Here is a 15,578-nt window from a genome sequence, read left to right on the forward strand (position 1 = left end):
TTCTGATGGAAAAGTATAAAAATGTCAAAAATGCATGTACTAAGATACATATTTTTTCCTTACACAGCTCCAAATTTATTTCCTTTTCTTGTGACATCTAGGAATTTGCTGTCCTCTCTCTTTTTGTGCCAAGATATTCAACTAGCTAGATCTTCTTGGAAGACACTGCAATCTATTTGCCTTCCAATCAGTTCCCATGGCTGTGGTCTGAGTTAATTTCTGGAGCTATTAAGTAATTCAGAAAAATGGAGTAAAGTCCAGGCCACTAGGGGATGTTCAGTGCTTTTCTCTGCAATAAATTAACAATGTCATCATTCATTTTTCTCTAAAGTCTCTAGCATCAAGTATATCAACTGTGATAACAAAGAAAAGTGAACTAAAGTGTAAGACTCTAGAGACTTTGTTCTTTTTTTGGGGGGGGGGCTACTGGGGATCAAACTCTGGACCTTGCGCTTGCAAGGCAGGCGCTGGAACCACTGAGCTAAATCCCCAGCCCGAGACTTTGTTCTTAATATTGACTCTAGGATACTTTTGTAACACTGAGGAAGCTAATTATGTGTGCTGAAACTTTGCTCATCTGTGAAGAGAGAATAGTTTTTGTTCTCTACCTGTTCCCCAGAGGGAAACTGAAATGAAGTACTTGAAACATCTGGGATTTCAGCTTTTAAAGGCATTGAAAGCTGAAAAGGCCCTCAGTGATTATTTAGTCCAACTGCTCTTTAGGCCTAGTTTTATCTGTCAAAAGAACTCAACCCTCTGAACTTTTGTACCACTATCAGTGGGAGAGCCTATTGAGATAGAACATCCTCGTACTCTATTACAGCAATACCTTGACATGTTTCAGAGGGAAGTAAAATAGGGTTCAAAAAAGTATTGACCAGATCTAACACTTTAGCTCCGGATCACATGAGGATAGAGGTTAGAGGCTGACTTAGCCAAACAGGCCACACAAAGCCCTGCGTGGCAGTTCTGAAAGGTAATGAATGAATGTGAACAAGTCCATTGCCTCTGATGAACAACAGAACTTAGATTTGTACAAGAGACCCATTTGGAGTTTCCTCCCTATGGAGCCAACCAGCCAGAAGAACAATGAACACTTACTCATTTCTTCTCGTACATCTGCCGGTAGTACTATTTAATTGTACATGTTTCTACAGCTTTTATCCACCCCCCAGTACTGGGGATCAAACTCAGGACCTTGTGCTTGCAAGGCAGGCACGGTGCCACTGAGCTAAATCCCCAGGCTCTTCTAAAGCCTTTTAAATTAATTACCTCTTGGGTCCCAAGTGGCAGAATAAGAAGGAAACTTGAAACCCTTAATGTTTAGAAACAGCCTGGCAGGTAGTGTGCGACATCAGAACAAACCATAAACCTTGTGGCTCCGACTAGAAATTCCATCTATTTGTTGAAGAGATATTAGTGATTCAGGTCCTCTCCACAGACCTTTGTTTTCTCCCATGAGAAATGACACAAGGTATAACCACCAATGAGCCTCAGAGAGAGTGGCTGGTTTAATGGGATCTGTGTCACTACTAGAAGTGATGACACTGCTTCCGTGCCAGAGCATCATGCGGGGAGCCAGATGTATGCTGCATTACCTGCATTTTTAATGGGGAAATCAGTCTTCCTCTGCATAGTGGAAGGCAACTCGTTGATGCGTAGGGATAGTTGGCGTTTAAAGGGTGACATCTTCTGGCTAAGAGCAGGAAATCCTCGGAAAGAGCCCTGGCGAGCAAGCTGTTCAATCGGTGCATGGCGGCGTGGAATGGCATGAGGGTTGTTCATCTCCAAAGAGGCAGTGGTGTCCGAAGTGGGAGAAGTGGGAGAGGACGGGGACGGGGCAGTGTTGCCAGAGGCCACTGATGAAGCAGAAGCTGTCTTATCTGTTTCAGCTCAAGAAAATCAAGAGCAAGAGGACCTTAGCAATGATCTTCAAATATTCTGAATTTAGAGCTAAGGACCACAAAAGACCATGTCCTTTTACTCATCTCCTTCCCAATGTGTCTTAAGATATGTTTGAAGCAATATATGTCACACTGCATATTTATAAAACAAATAATTAGGTCCTTTATTCTCATGCTGTGATTTATAAATTAAGACTTTCAATATGATTTTAAAAATCCAGTTCCAATTAACTTCTTTCTCATGTGAGGTCCTTTAAAGAATGATGGTTCATGGTTTTCAGAGTTTGTTTGGGAGGTGACTTTGAGAGTTGCACAGCCAAAAAGCTGTGTTTTTAAGTGTCAAAAATCTTTAAATCACAAATACATGCACTTGTTCATTTGAATAAAAGGATTCAGGAAGAACATCTTAAATTGGATTAAACCTAAATGTATTACTGCTTCCATGTGAATACAAAGTTGAGCCCCAGTTGAGTCCCATTCCTGAGTGAGTTGTGTGTGTGTGTGTGTGATACTGTGTACTCAACCCAGGGCCTCTGCACTGGGCAACACCCCTAGCCCTGACATAGGGTCTTGCTAGTCACTAAGTTGTCCAAGTTGGGCTTGAACTTGTGATCCCCCTGCCTGAGCCTCCCAGAGTGCCAGGATAACAGATGTGTGCCACCGTTCCCAGCTTTGAGTCCAGTTGTGATTGTGGCAAATCTCTACCCCAACCTTCATAATCCTATGTAGATCTTAAAACTCAATCTCTCTGTCAGATGCTGTGCATAGCAGTATTATTTGGTGGTATCAAAGAATGTGCTTTCAGAGGTGGGAATCTAGCTCAGTGGGAGAACACTTGCCTAACATGTGTGAGCCCCTGGATTTGATCTCCAGCACCACATGCACATAGCCTTCAGTCTGAAAATTTCTACAGCACACTAAATAATAGCTATCTGGGAATTTTCTAGAAAAGCTAGCATGACTTGTTTTGAGAGGGGATCTCACTATGTTGTTGGTAACTCCTGGGCTCATATGATCCTCCTGTCTCAGCTTTCCAAGTAGCTGGGACTATATAGGCACATGCTACCATGCCTGGCCAGCATGTGTTTTATTCTTTGCTATCTTAGCACAAATGTTTACAAGAATTAGAAAACAATCACTCTCAGCTGAGTGCAGTGGAATGTGTGTGTAGTCTCAGCTACTTAAGAGGCTGAGGCAAAAGCATCACTTAAACCCAGGAGGTTTAAGTCTAGTCTGAACAATATAATATTGGCCTGACTGCCACCTCCTCAACACCATCAATAATTTCAATAAATACTGTATATGTATGCTTTTTTATTTTTTTATTTTTTTTCCCCCATGTATGCTTTTTGAGAGTTCTTAAGAGTTAGAGCTGTTTCGGTCAGTATTAATGATGCTGATCCAAAATGGATAGTTTAGAAATAAAAGGACATAATAAAAAATTAACAAAATTATATTGTCTATTAGTTATACTGAACTATTTGTGTACCTCTTATTGGTTCAGCCTAGTTATATACAAGAATACAAACATTTTCCCCAAGCACTATTAGTTTTAAAATGGGGGCCGGGGATTTAGCTCAGTGGTTCCGCTGCCTGCCTTGAAAGCGCAAGGTCCCAAGTTCGATTCCCGGTACCAAAAAAAAATCTTTAAAATGTACCCAACCAGTTGTGTGTGGTGGTGTATGCCTGCAGCACTTGGGAGGCTGAGGCAGAAGGATTGTTGAGTTCAAGGTCAGGCTAAACTATATAGCAAGACCATGTCTAAAGAAACTATTAAAAACAAACAAAAACCAATCCAACTTTACAAACTATTGAGTCACTTTAATGTTTGCACAGGTATTTCTCCTATGATGCCATATGTATATAACTCGAATTCTAAACCTAACAGAATTCTGGGAAAGAGTTAGTGGCTCATCCCTTCAAGTCTATCGAGTTAAGTGACTAAAGCATTAGAAATTACAGTAATAACTTAATAAATACAGTATCACAGTTAAATCTCTCCCAACATCATAGTCTGGGCTCCCTTTGCGTTCCTAAGCCCTGGGGCTTGTGTTTCTTCCTTCAAAGTGTAGGTCTTTGATGGCATTTGCTTCTCATAGAGGTCAGATGCATTAGAATTAAAAATCTGTTCCAGGATAGGGCTTGGAGCAAGGGATGTCTCTGCAGCTTCTTAACTGCACTCTCACCTTCCCCAGGGGAGCTTACTATTCACATTCTTCGTTTAACGACCTACTTGGTTAATGACTGTTCGGACTTATGACCATGGTGTTCTTTTTGGATTTACAACCCATCTTTTCTTCCGTACAGTTCTGTACATCTTGTTTATAGAGCCTCAATGTCTTTTTTTGGTACAGTACATCTGGTTTATAGAGTACTGTAATTTTTGCTGATTGTACTATACAATACAGTACTGTATTTTTTTTTTTTTGGTACCGGGGATAGAACTCAGGACCTTGTGCTTTCGAGGCAGGCGGTGGAACCACTGAGCTAAATCCCTGGCCCCTATAGTACTGTAGTTTTATGTTGTTACAGTTATAGTCCTGCATGTAAGAGTTATGCAAATAAAAACAAAGTCATCAAGTTGGAGTTTCCTTTGACCATTTCTTTGTTCTGAATATTGTAATGTATATGCAATTCCTCATTTAGCAACCGATTCATTTAATGACCTAGTTGCAGGAAGAGAACTCCCTCATTAAATGAGGAGTGCCTGTAATGGAAAGAGTAAACATTTTTAGGCCGCTAACTAGCCATTCTAAAGGAAGGCACTCCTATAAGATATTCAGCTCTGTTATTAAGGTTTTCATCTATTTCTAAGGTTCTTTCTTTTTATGGGGGAAGGGAGAGATGCTGGAGATAGAACTCAGGGCCTTACATATGCTAAGCATGCACCATGACTGAGCTATACTCACAGTCCCAAGGGTTCTTATGAGAAAATCTGTCCCTGACAGCTTTAAAAATTCATCTGTTGGGGAAAACTGCATCAAATAAACACACTGGGTAGTAGAACACATTGTACCTTTCTTGGCATCTTGCATTTGTTTCATAATCTCCTCTCTTTCTGCTTGTTCTGTGGCAGTTGTGACACGGAATGATCCTTCTCTTGTAAAAGTGGTCCGACTGGCATCAAAAGTAGCAGTCACTCCACATTCCTTCTCTCGTTTCTGCTTACGCTCTAGACAGGCTGCAAAAGCACAGCCTACTGCATGGCTCAATCTTTCACCCTGTAAAAAGCAAGGTATTTAAATCTTTTAAGAGTCACAATACCGACAATTACATATACTCTTACGCCTGTTTTTACACAAGACCAAATGTTGCAAACTCCAGCTTAAAACCGTTTTATTACCACATTCAATTTAGATAAATAATATTAGAAAGAACTTCTAAGACTTCAATTATGTTAAGCGTTATAGTCCTTAGGTAAAGTGATCACCAGCAACCCGTCCTTTTGTCAACAGCCACAGGGAGGTCCTTATTACTAAGGCTCCATTTGTCACCTCAGCTCCGGCCACCACCAGCTTAGGACACACTGCACAAAGTTTTAAGCCTTTACCCATAAAACTCTAGCTGCTCTTCAGACCAAGAGTTGAAATATGTACCACCATTTCTAAGAAACCATGGTGAGGCAGGGCAAACTTCAGTCACTTTACAGTCTCAAAAGTCTAGGGGAAAAAAATCAAACTTAAAACTTCTAATAAATGCAACTCCTAGGGGCCGGGGATTTAGCTCAGTGATTTCGCCACCTGCTGTGCAAGCTCAAGGAAGAGAGTTTGATCCCCAGTACCAAAAAAGACCCCTCCTAATTAAAAAGACTCCCTTTTCTGAATGCTTCCCAACCATGCCAAGCAACTTTCCCATTGAAGGCCTTCAGTGCTTTTAGACTTTCCCTCATGCCTTCCCTATCTTCTTCTAGCACTCTCGTACCCCCAACTCTACCTCCAACCACACACAGGTGAAAGAAAACATGTTATCACCTACACTCTCTACTTAGAAATTACACAGCTAAACTGATTTGTTTGAGCGTGGGAAGAGATAGGAGCTTATATAAATACTCCTTTATAGATATACCAATTATCCAATAAATCCAATGGATTATTTTTACCAGGGTTATCTGTATTTTAAATCATATCCCTAACTATAGAACAAAAAAGGGATGGTATAGTAACTGTCAACATCATTCACAGTGAGAAGAGGTATTTGGGACAGAGAGGCTTTTATGGTATTACCTTTCAAAGTCAAACCCATGTTGGCAGCTGCTCCTATGTATATCTGTGAACAAGTCATTTCATTGGATTTTTACATGCCAGTATCAGTTATCATTAGGAAAGGTAATGTTTAAAATGCTTTTTGCCTTAAGATTTTATAGGACTATAAAGCTTTTGACTGTTTAAAAACTGTTAGACTTACTCTGTGAATTCACATGATTTTGAACTTCCTAGGAGGATAAACATAAAGTTATGGTGTTGAATCCATTTGCATTTGAGCCGAGCTATATTATAAGGGCAGAGCTATAAGCCAAGAAGGTTTATTATTTCTCCTAGGCTAGGGGAGAAGTTCTTTATTTTTTTTAATGACTTGGGTGTTTCATAAAAAATATGGTCTTTAACAGACTCAATATTTTTTTGTGTTTTTTTTGAGACAGGGTCTTGCTATATATCTTTATCTATATTTGTATCATATATCTATCTCAGGCTGGTGTTGGACTATGTAGCCTAGGGTGGGCTCAAATTTGTAATCTTGCTGTCCCAGCCTCCCAAGTTCTGCGATTACAGGCATGCACTACCAGGCCTGTTAAGACAACATTTTTACCAGAGTGTAAACTACCTCAGAAAAAGAAACAAGTCTTAAAAGGCACTTCCAAGAGCAGCTTTAGCATCATGTACTTGCTGGAAGAATAGTGGAAACTGCTTGGTTGAGACGACCTGGAAGGAGCTCAGCTGAGAATACTCATTGTTGGACTCACCGTGTCCTTGACAGCCATGAAACAGTGACAGATCCAGCGCCGAGTGGTGCCATCACGACATATGTAAGAGAAGGCTCTGTCAAAGTTCCTATCTGGGGCACAGAAAGAAACTTTCTCTATTGTCTGGTCAACTATGAGGTCCTAAAAAATGGGAAACATGAGGGAAAAGAATACTTATGAGGTTATTCAGTCAGTCTTCTCAGAACACACACCAGATGTTCATGTCGTAATACAGAATCTCTAATCTGATGCAACTTGGCTAGGGAATAGGTATATCTGCATCCAGTAGTTTGAATACTGAGTATATGACTTAGAAGACATCCACTTGCCCAGGTGGCGCCCTCATTTTATCTACATCTTCTAAAATGTATGTTGGTTGATTCTAGTTTCAGATCTTTCATGGCAGATTCCATGTACAATTTGACAATATATAAATCAATATATTTAGCCCTTTTAGTTTCCAAATATAAGCAAATAAAGACATGATAGTCATTTCCTACTACTTTTGTTACAAAAGTCTGCACAGTAATATCTACTATTTTGCATACTGTTCTTTTCAACTAATAATATATCCCATACAGTGAAAAATTATTTTTGGCAGTACTGGAGACTGAACCCAGGGCCACACACTGAGCTACATCCATAGTCCTTTTTATTTATTTTAAAAATTTGAGACAAGGCCTCCCTAAGTTGTTTAGGCTGGCCCTGAACTTGCAGTACTCCTGTCTCATCCTCCCTCAGGTACTATATTTTTTTCAGGTATAGAATTTCCATTTGATTCTTTTTTAGCTTCTTTTCTGAGATTTTCTAGTTATTCATTCAATATGAGTATATTTTCTTTTACATCACTGAGTATAGTTATAATACCCACTTTAAAAGTCTTGTTTGCTAATTCCAACATCTAAGTCAGGTGTGTCCAACCTGTAGCCTGTGGGAGTCATGTGGTCCTGAACAGCTGATAATGTGGCACTACAAGATCAACTTTTTTTTTTTTACTGTTTTTAAAACAAGCTCTGGAAAGTTTTATTTTATATTTGATTTTTTTTTTTTTTTTGGTACCGGGGATCGAACTTGGGAACTTGCACTTGTGAGGCAGGCAGCGGAACCACTGAGCTAAATCCCCGGCCCTGGAAAGTTTTATTAATGAAATATTTGGCATGGTTTATTTTTCACTGGTCTGTTCTGGCATGCTTCTAATGATATCAGAATCACCTGGATCAATGATTGCCAGTGTGCATACTCTGTAGTATTTTCCACATGCTATGCCCAGTTTGATATTATTGCCACTGTAGTGATGGACACCAGTTTTGGCCATCATAGCATAGTACTCTATTTCAGATTTCCTCAAAGCTGGGCAGTTGTTCTCAAGGATGACCAATTTCGCTTTTCCCTGTCTGATCATCTTCAGTGTCTGCTTGTACCCCAGCACGTACTTTCCACTTTTCATAACATGTTGGAGTCTAGAGTTGATGGACTCCAGAGATTTTTTCGTTTTCTTTGCAGCCACCATCTTCCTGCTGTAGGTGTGGGACGGCCCCCAACCAAAAGCAGCCGCCAAGATGGCTGGGGAGTGAGAAAGGCTTTTTTTTAATTTTAAAATTTTATTTTATTTTATTGGTACCAGGGATCGAACTCTGGACCTTGTGCTTGTGAGGCAGGCGGTGGCACCGCTGAGCTAAATCCCCAGCCCGATCAACTTTTTATTATGTGATTTTTAGAAACATTTTTCATGATTTGACTGTGTACTGCTCTAACTGCACAGGTGACCTTGGCATGCTGAGTAGGGAAGGGCATACGGCAATGCTAGGCTCACCTCTTGGGGCCGACACACAGATCAAAACTCACACGTTATCAGGTGTCATGTTCTTGTGAGACTTGGTGAACAAAACAATTACTAGTAATAGTATTTCAATCTAGCAATATATAGTATGTGTCTGTGAAAAGAGGCATTTATTGTTATTAACATGTCAATTTTCCTTTTTAATTGTTAAACTTGGGCTTGTGCTATTTTGTAAAATAATAAGTTAAAGGTTTTTTAGCACCTGTAGTATGGAAGTACAAAAATGTACCAAACAGGCTGGGGATTTAGCTCAGTGGCATCGTGCCTGCCTCGCAAGTGCAAGGTCAGGAGTTCAATCCCTAGTACCAAAAAAAAAGTACCAGTTTTTTTGCTCACCATTTTGTTAGAATTATATATACAATATCACTAATACTAAAATTAGTTATTAATTTTTGGAATATACAGAGCTGAAATCAGACATTCAACTCAAAGAAATATCTGATCATTTCTCTACTATACTTTTATAAGAACTATCATCCCAGGGAAAAATAGCCCTCGCTTTACAATCATGCCTTATTCATGCCATCGTGGTTTTTTTTAATAGAAATAAAATATATTTCTTTTTTTGAAAAGTTTGGTTTTACATTTTGTTTGTTTGTTTTTTTGGTACCGGGGATCAAACTGGGGTCCTTGCGCTTGCAGGGCAGGCAGCAGAACCACTGAGCTAAATCCCCGGGCCTGGTTTTACACTTTGTAACCTAGTTATTTGAAGGTCTGATTCTGGGGTGAGTTTATTTTAGTTCTTGATTTTTTAAAAATTTTATTTTATAGGTACATTTTAGGTATACAATATAATGACATTCATCATTGGAAATTTGCACCTTTACATAATCTTATTTCTTATTTTTCCCACTTGGTTCTTATTTTTTCCCCTTCCCCTGCCTTCCCTTCAACCACTCCAGACTCTCTATTTACAAACACTTTGTTTCCATTTTATCATTTTCTTTTTTTTCTTTTTTTAACTTTGAAGAGTTTTATTACAAAAAGTATGTACTTGTTACCTTGACAGAAACCTGGGGCAGGGAAGTGAGGGGGAAGGGTCTGCTGGGCTAGAAGAAACGCCCAGGTATAAACACTATAAAAATGATCGCTTCTCAGCCTTTTGGCTAAGATCAAGTGTAAACACTATAAAAATGCAAGAACCAATGCTGTACATCTATCTACAAATCTTCTCTCCAATACCTGACTTCTGTGTTAATCTTGTTTACCCATGCTTTCAAAGACATGCACTGTCAGAACAAAAACTACAAAAGAACCTGAATGCGTGATCTGCAGTCTTTCATTTCATGCTTTAGTAAACCTATTATTTAAGCTGGAAAAAGAAATCAATATATAGTTTCTATATTTATAGACTCAACACATGGATCTGGGGATAGCTCCCCCAGCAATGATATGAATGTACTGCATTAACCCTGAGCACTGTGTAACAGAAAAATAAAGCCAGTTTGGGAAGTTCCAAGCATTTTAAACCAGATGTGGTTTGTAGCCTTTAACAAACACACGAACAGACTGATGCACACACGCGCACATACACACACATACACATACGTGCGTGTGCGTGTGTATCACCCTCTGCTCACCCAAATAGAAGCGTACAGGAAGCCCCAGGGAGGTGAAAGGAAAGACACATACACTACCATCGGCACTGCTGATTTTCAGTTTTGCTACCTATTCCAGGTTTGTCCTTATTCCCCCAAAAATTAACTAGAGAGCACAACTGAAAAAAAAATATAATTCTTTGGAAACTGTCCCTGATTTTTATGAAATGATACGCTCCCACAGCATCTCAGACACACCCATGCTGACACCTGCCTGTCCTTCAGGCGTCGCTCAGGTTGGCGACGCTCTGTGGGTGATGCTGCTGCCACAGCTGTTTCTGCACCGCAAGCTGCTGAGACTGGTCTGAAGTTGACAGGAGATTTACAAGAGGAGACACACAATTTGCCAGAATAATCAAGCCTACAATCCATTGTCCATCTTCTGTCCTTAGCCGAACTATCTGCATTTTCACATTCATGACACTGACAGAGGCAAGCACACCCTCTACTTTTGGCCACACACTCAGGACAGAGCCACATAAGACATAATACGTGCAGCAACAAAGACAGATCTCACAGACTAATCCCAAGCTTGCTTTTTTGCAATTGCCACGCCAATAAGCATGAGTACAAGTATCTGCGGATGAATTATACTGGTCTAACCAGTGCACAAGGGCATCATCTGAGACTACCTTCTTATACTTCTTTTTGAGATCAGCATAAATTTCTAATTTGAGCTGCTTCCCATTATTTGGTCGATAAACTAAGAAAAGTTTCTTTTTAGGGTTTACTTCTTTAAGTAAGATGGCAGTTTTCTTGTTGTTCCTTATTTGCAATGACAAGTAGAAGCCATCATCTGGTCCTGTCAGCTCAGCCCAGATCTTGGTCGCTTCCTCCCAGGACATCCCCCTCTCTACACTGATGGTGTACAACAACTCTACATGGCCAGAGGTCGAATAGCCCAGAGTCAGAAACTTCTTAACATCGCTTTTCCTCACCTTCTCATCTCCAGAACCAAGATCTAGGATTGCCATGTCATATCGTCCATTTTTGGGGGCATTCTGAACAACTGCAGTAAGCATGTCCACAGAATACTGAAATAACGCATTTTGTTGATGCACTTCCATGCCCAGAATTCTATTTAAGAACTTTCCTATGTTGTTATAATCTTTATCAAGAGTAAGAATTCCTGAGCGATCTTCCACATTTATCAGGCCTACACCTATCAGTCCTTGTCGAACATCTTTGAAGAATTCTCCAGGATAGTCTGGAGGTGGTGATACCATAGGAGAATCCAAATTTACAATGGATTTCATAACAATTTCTAAAGCATTTCTTCCATACTTATTGTCAAAGTTGAATCTGCTCAGATCCCGAGATTCTGTTGCTCTTCTGTCACCATGTGTAAGAGGCCCCAGGCTCTCAAGTCTTTTGGCAACAATGGAGACAAATCTTTGCTCTCTCGCCAGTTCAGAAATCAGAAAGACATACTCGGGAGCAGTCACTTGGTTTGATCTGTGAGTTCTTCCAAATTGTTGAATTGCTCTATCAGCGCTCCAGGGTAATTCCAGAGTCATATGAACCCTTCGCCTTTGATTTTTAGCTCTGCGATCTGCTTGTAATGAAATACCCGAGCTGGCAGCTTCTGAGATGATAGCAATATTCTTATCGCTATCCATAAACCTTTTTCTGTAATGTTTAGTATTTCCACTGGCACATCAAGTTCAGATCTTGACTCTAAGATATGCTTCCATCGTCATTGCTCACAACCCGCCCCTTTCGGCCAGTCAACTCAGCAACATTCTCAGGGCCACCCAGCTAGTCGATAAGTTCATCCAGGGTATTAGGAGGGAGGTCTTCAGCTAACTTTTCCAGTTTCTCAAGTAGGTCTTTCTTCATCTGCTGGGCCCTCTCCACAGCATCCTGACTTGTTATAAGGCTGCTGTTACTGCTGGCATTACTATTAGCTGGTGCACTGTTAGGAGCAGGTGAGATAACTGGTGTAGATGAAAAACTAGGACATTTTGATCTGAGACCTGATGCTAATAAGGCACTTTGAATAGAATCTGGATCTATACTTTTCTTTTTTTTAATCTTTGTTTTTCTTATGGTCTTTTCTGATTAACCAAGGATCATCTTCATCGTCCTCACTAGATTCGTCTCGAAAGGGGCTGAAATCATCGTCATCACCTAAGCTCATGTTTTTAGAGCTCTTGTAGTCACTTTCTTCAATGTCAGAGGCATCTCACTTCCACTGTCATCAGAACTGCTACCTGTGAGGCCACCAACTTTTCGTGCTTTTTTGGCTTCTCGAGTTATTTCTTCACCTTTCCGTTTCTTCATTTTATTTTCTTTAGAAGGGCTATCTCTTGGTGAACTGTTGTTACTTGGAGCTGTCAGACTGATTCCCAGCAAACTATACAGTTTTTTCCTGTCTGGAGCAGGGAAGTGTTTTTCAATGACTGCAACACTCCTTTGGCAGTTGAAACAAAATCATTCAATTCTCCTCCACCCCCTTCCAAAGCTTCTAATGTTCTAGCTTCTCCTGTAGACTGCAGACCAATTACAACACATTTCCCATTCTCGATTTCCTCCTGGGCTAGCTGCACAACCCTCTTAACTTTGGATGCTATGCACAAGTACTTGAAAAACCTCTGGTGTGCAGACCAAAACTGACCCCACATGGACTTCTTCATTCGCTGCTCAGCATCAATCAGGTCCACGGCCTGCTGAAACCGCTCTCTGGCGATGACCCACAGCTTCACTGCTTTGTTATACATTTTAACATAGTTCTGAGAAAGAAGAACTTCCTCAATTTTGAAGGTCACTCCAGTAAAACTCAGCTGTTGGGCAATATACATTCCTCTGAGCTTCATATCCACAGCAACTATTTCCATGGCACTGACACCTCTGCGCTCCACTGCTTGAATGAAATCACTGAATTCTCTAAATGGAGTCCCCTCACCCCAGATTCCAAGGCGGTTCATATAGGCCATGTTGTGTGGTTCCGAAGCACCAGTGGCACTTGCATAAACAACTCTGGCTTTTGGCAATTTGTTCTGGAGCTCCAAAACTGCTAAGACTGTCTTAGTGGGTTTTGAAGAACCAACAGGACATGAGTTTTTTTGCTTTATGACATTCATCAAACACACTCCATCAAAGTCATCACCACACCAATGCGAAATTGTTTTAACCTAGTTTTATATTTACCACCAGACTGGCTTTCACCAATAAGGGAGGAATACGTAGCAAAAATCACACCCTTTTTCATACTCCCGTTATGTTTGGAAGAAATTTTTCCATATTTAAACTTATTTAATGAGTGGACCAAAATGTTTTTTGCTCCAATATCCCTCAAATCTTTTTCAGCATCATACTTTAAGTCATTGGAAACACTGAACCACAATGCTCTCTTTCTACTCAACAAATAGTTTTCATAGATGATTCCTGCTATTGTCCTGCCTTTCCCTACACTGGCACCATCACCTATTAAGAAGCCAGCACGATCTCTATTATGCAGGAATGTTTCATGTTGGTGAGCTGCATATGTAATTGCTTCAAGCTTTAATGGTGATAACCAGCCACTGTCGATGGTTTCTTCAGAGATGGATGTTTTATACCAAACATCAGGAGGAGTGACACTGGATAAAGAGCTAGTTTCCACTACAGCATGTGGATGACGTAGGCCAATTTTTAATTTTATTGGCATATACTCTGCACAGGTTTCAGCATGGCCCATTTCTTCTTCGTCTTCCTCCTCTGGCTCATCTTCCTCTTTTACAACCGGAACCTTCATGGTCGGGGGAAAAGTTCATTTTCATGTCATTTATCCATATTCTTGCTACTTCTTTATTAGAAGACTCTTCACTATACCATTGCTTACATCAGTAGCTGCTGTTGCAACTGGCTGAGCAATATTAGCAGGTGGCTTCAGCTTCATGAGTTCATTCAGACTATTATTTTTTAGTAGATCCTTTAGCTAAACCTGGTCTTTTGAAGGTGCAGTGGTCACAGTGTTCCGCACTGCTGGTGCTGACACTGAAGGCTGGGTATCTGCAGTAGTCTGGATAAATTTTGTTAAAAGTGATGGTCTGCCTGTTAGTTGTTACAAGTGGTGTTTTAGTCATTAAAATTGTAGATCCCAGGATTGGAAGTTGATTTATTTGATTCAACACAAATGTTGTAGTTGATGGAGGCTGCTGCTGAAGTGCAGGTGTCGGGGTTGGAGTTGCAAGGCCCACATCTCCGTCAATATCAAAGAGGTCATTCGGACTAATTCCACTCTCAAAGCAGCAAGCAGCAAATCTTGCCCCGGTTCCACCATTTTCGCCGCGGGAGCCGACGCCAGGGCAGCTTCTCCCGAGCGGTGAGAGCTTGAAGAGCCCAAGGCGACTGTAGCGGAGGCTGCCGCCGCAGGAGCAGTGGCAGTGACAGCAGCGTCCGGGCTCTGCCTACCTCCCCGCCGCCATCTTGACACCCTCCCCCCGCCCCGCCCCGCCCCGCCCCGCCCCGCCCCGCCCCGCCAGCAGGGGAAGGGGCGGGGCAATGGGCCAGGCGCCACGCAAGACTAAGCGGGCCGCGCCCCCACGTGACTTCCCATTTTATCATTTTCTCATAGTAATTCCATTCCCTTTTCCTCTCTCCTAACCCTCACTTCCCCTTCCCCTTTGACCCTGTTCTTCCTATTTCACATTATCTATTATACCTTTTATACCTATCTATACCTATCTTTTATATCTTTTAGTCCTTATTATACCTTTTAGTCCTTATTTACACATTCAGTTTCTCACACTAGAGAAACTATTTGATATTTTCACATGTGTGTCCTATTTAAGAGTATCACCTCAATGTGCATCCATTTAGCAATAAATGTTTCTAATTTCTCAATTTTTATGGCTGAGTAGTACTCCATTAAAAAAACACATTTTCTTGATTCAGTCTCCAGTTGATGGGCATTTGGGCTGTTTCCAAGTTTTAGCTATTACAAACTGTGCTGCTATGAACATGGGTGCACATATACCACTGTGGTATGATTCTTTCAATTCTTTGGGGAAGATCTTCAGCAGGGGAATAGCTGGGTCAAATGGGACTTCCAGTCCTAGTTCTTTGAGGTATCTCCATACTGATTTCCACAGTGGTTGCACCAGTCTACACTCCCACCAGCAGTGGAGCAGTGTTCCGCTTTCCCCACAGCTCCGCCAGCATTAGTTATTGGTTGCTTTCTTGACAGCAGCCATTCTTTCTGGAGTGAGGTGGAATCAGCATTGTTTTCAATTGGATCTCTTGAATGACCAGTGATGTTGGACAGTTTTTCATATGTTTGCTATTTCGACTTC

General features: G+C 40.9%; 2 protein-coding genes and 2 pseudogenes across 45 annotated transcripts in view; 1 reads left to right on the forward strand and 3 right to left on the reverse strand.

Moving 5' to 3' along the window:
• The window catches only part of Papln (papilin, proteoglycan like sulfated glycoprotein), an 85,898-nt gene that overhangs the window by 61,543 nt on the left and 8,777 nt on the right, over window positions 1-15,578 (forward strand). The window contains exon 29 of one of the 12 annotated variants that reach the window (XM_087195371.1): window positions 1,893-4,924. The exons of the other annotated variants lie outside the window; for them this stretch is intronic. Within the exon in view, the coding sequence (XP_087051497.1) occupies window positions 1,893-1,945 (53 nt within the window). The 3' untranslated portion in view covers window positions 1,946-4,924. Of the gene's footprint in view, window positions 1-1,892; window positions 4,925-15,578 lie in introns of those variants that run through there. 12 annotated transcript variants of the gene reach the window in all.
• The window catches only part of Numb (NUMB endocytic adaptor protein), a 149,800-nt gene that overhangs the window by 7,445 nt on the left and 126,777 nt on the right, over window positions 1-15,578 (reverse strand). For 25 of the 32 annotated variants that reach the window (XM_087195395.1, XM_087195376.1, XM_087195378.1 and 22 more), the window contains 3 exons: window positions 6,865-7,005; window positions 4,921-5,125; window positions 1,599-1,892 (listed from right to left, as the gene is read on the reverse strand). In XM_087195395.1, coding sequence (XP_087051521.1) covers window positions 1,599-1,892; window positions 4,921-5,125; window positions 6,865-7,005 — 640 coding nt within the window. The remainder of the gene's footprint in view (window positions 1-1,598; window positions 1,893-4,920; window positions 5,126-6,864; window positions 7,006-15,578) is intronic. The other 7 variants (XM_087195379.1, XM_087195377.1, XM_087195394.1 and 4 more) reach the window with 2 other exon arrangements.
• LOC147822757 (large ribosomal subunit protein eL30 pseudogene) lies at window positions 7,035-9,109 on the reverse strand (annotated as a pseudogene).
• Window positions 9,148-14,692, reverse strand: LOC101713747 (protein strawberry notch homolog 1 pseudogene; annotated as a pseudogene). The gene has a single exon (XR_015445029.1). The product of XR_015445029.1 is annotated as a protein strawberry notch homolog 1 pseudogene (transcript).

The sequence above is a fragment of the Heterocephalus glaber genome, unplaced genomic scaffold (genome assembly GCF_053883595.1).
Source record: "Heterocephalus glaber isolate CG9 unplaced genomic scaffold, H.glaber_assembly_v1.0 deba00001608, whole genome shotgun sequence".
NCBI lineage: Eukaryota > Metazoa > Chordata > Mammalia > Rodentia > Bathyergidae > Heterocephalus > Heterocephalus glaber.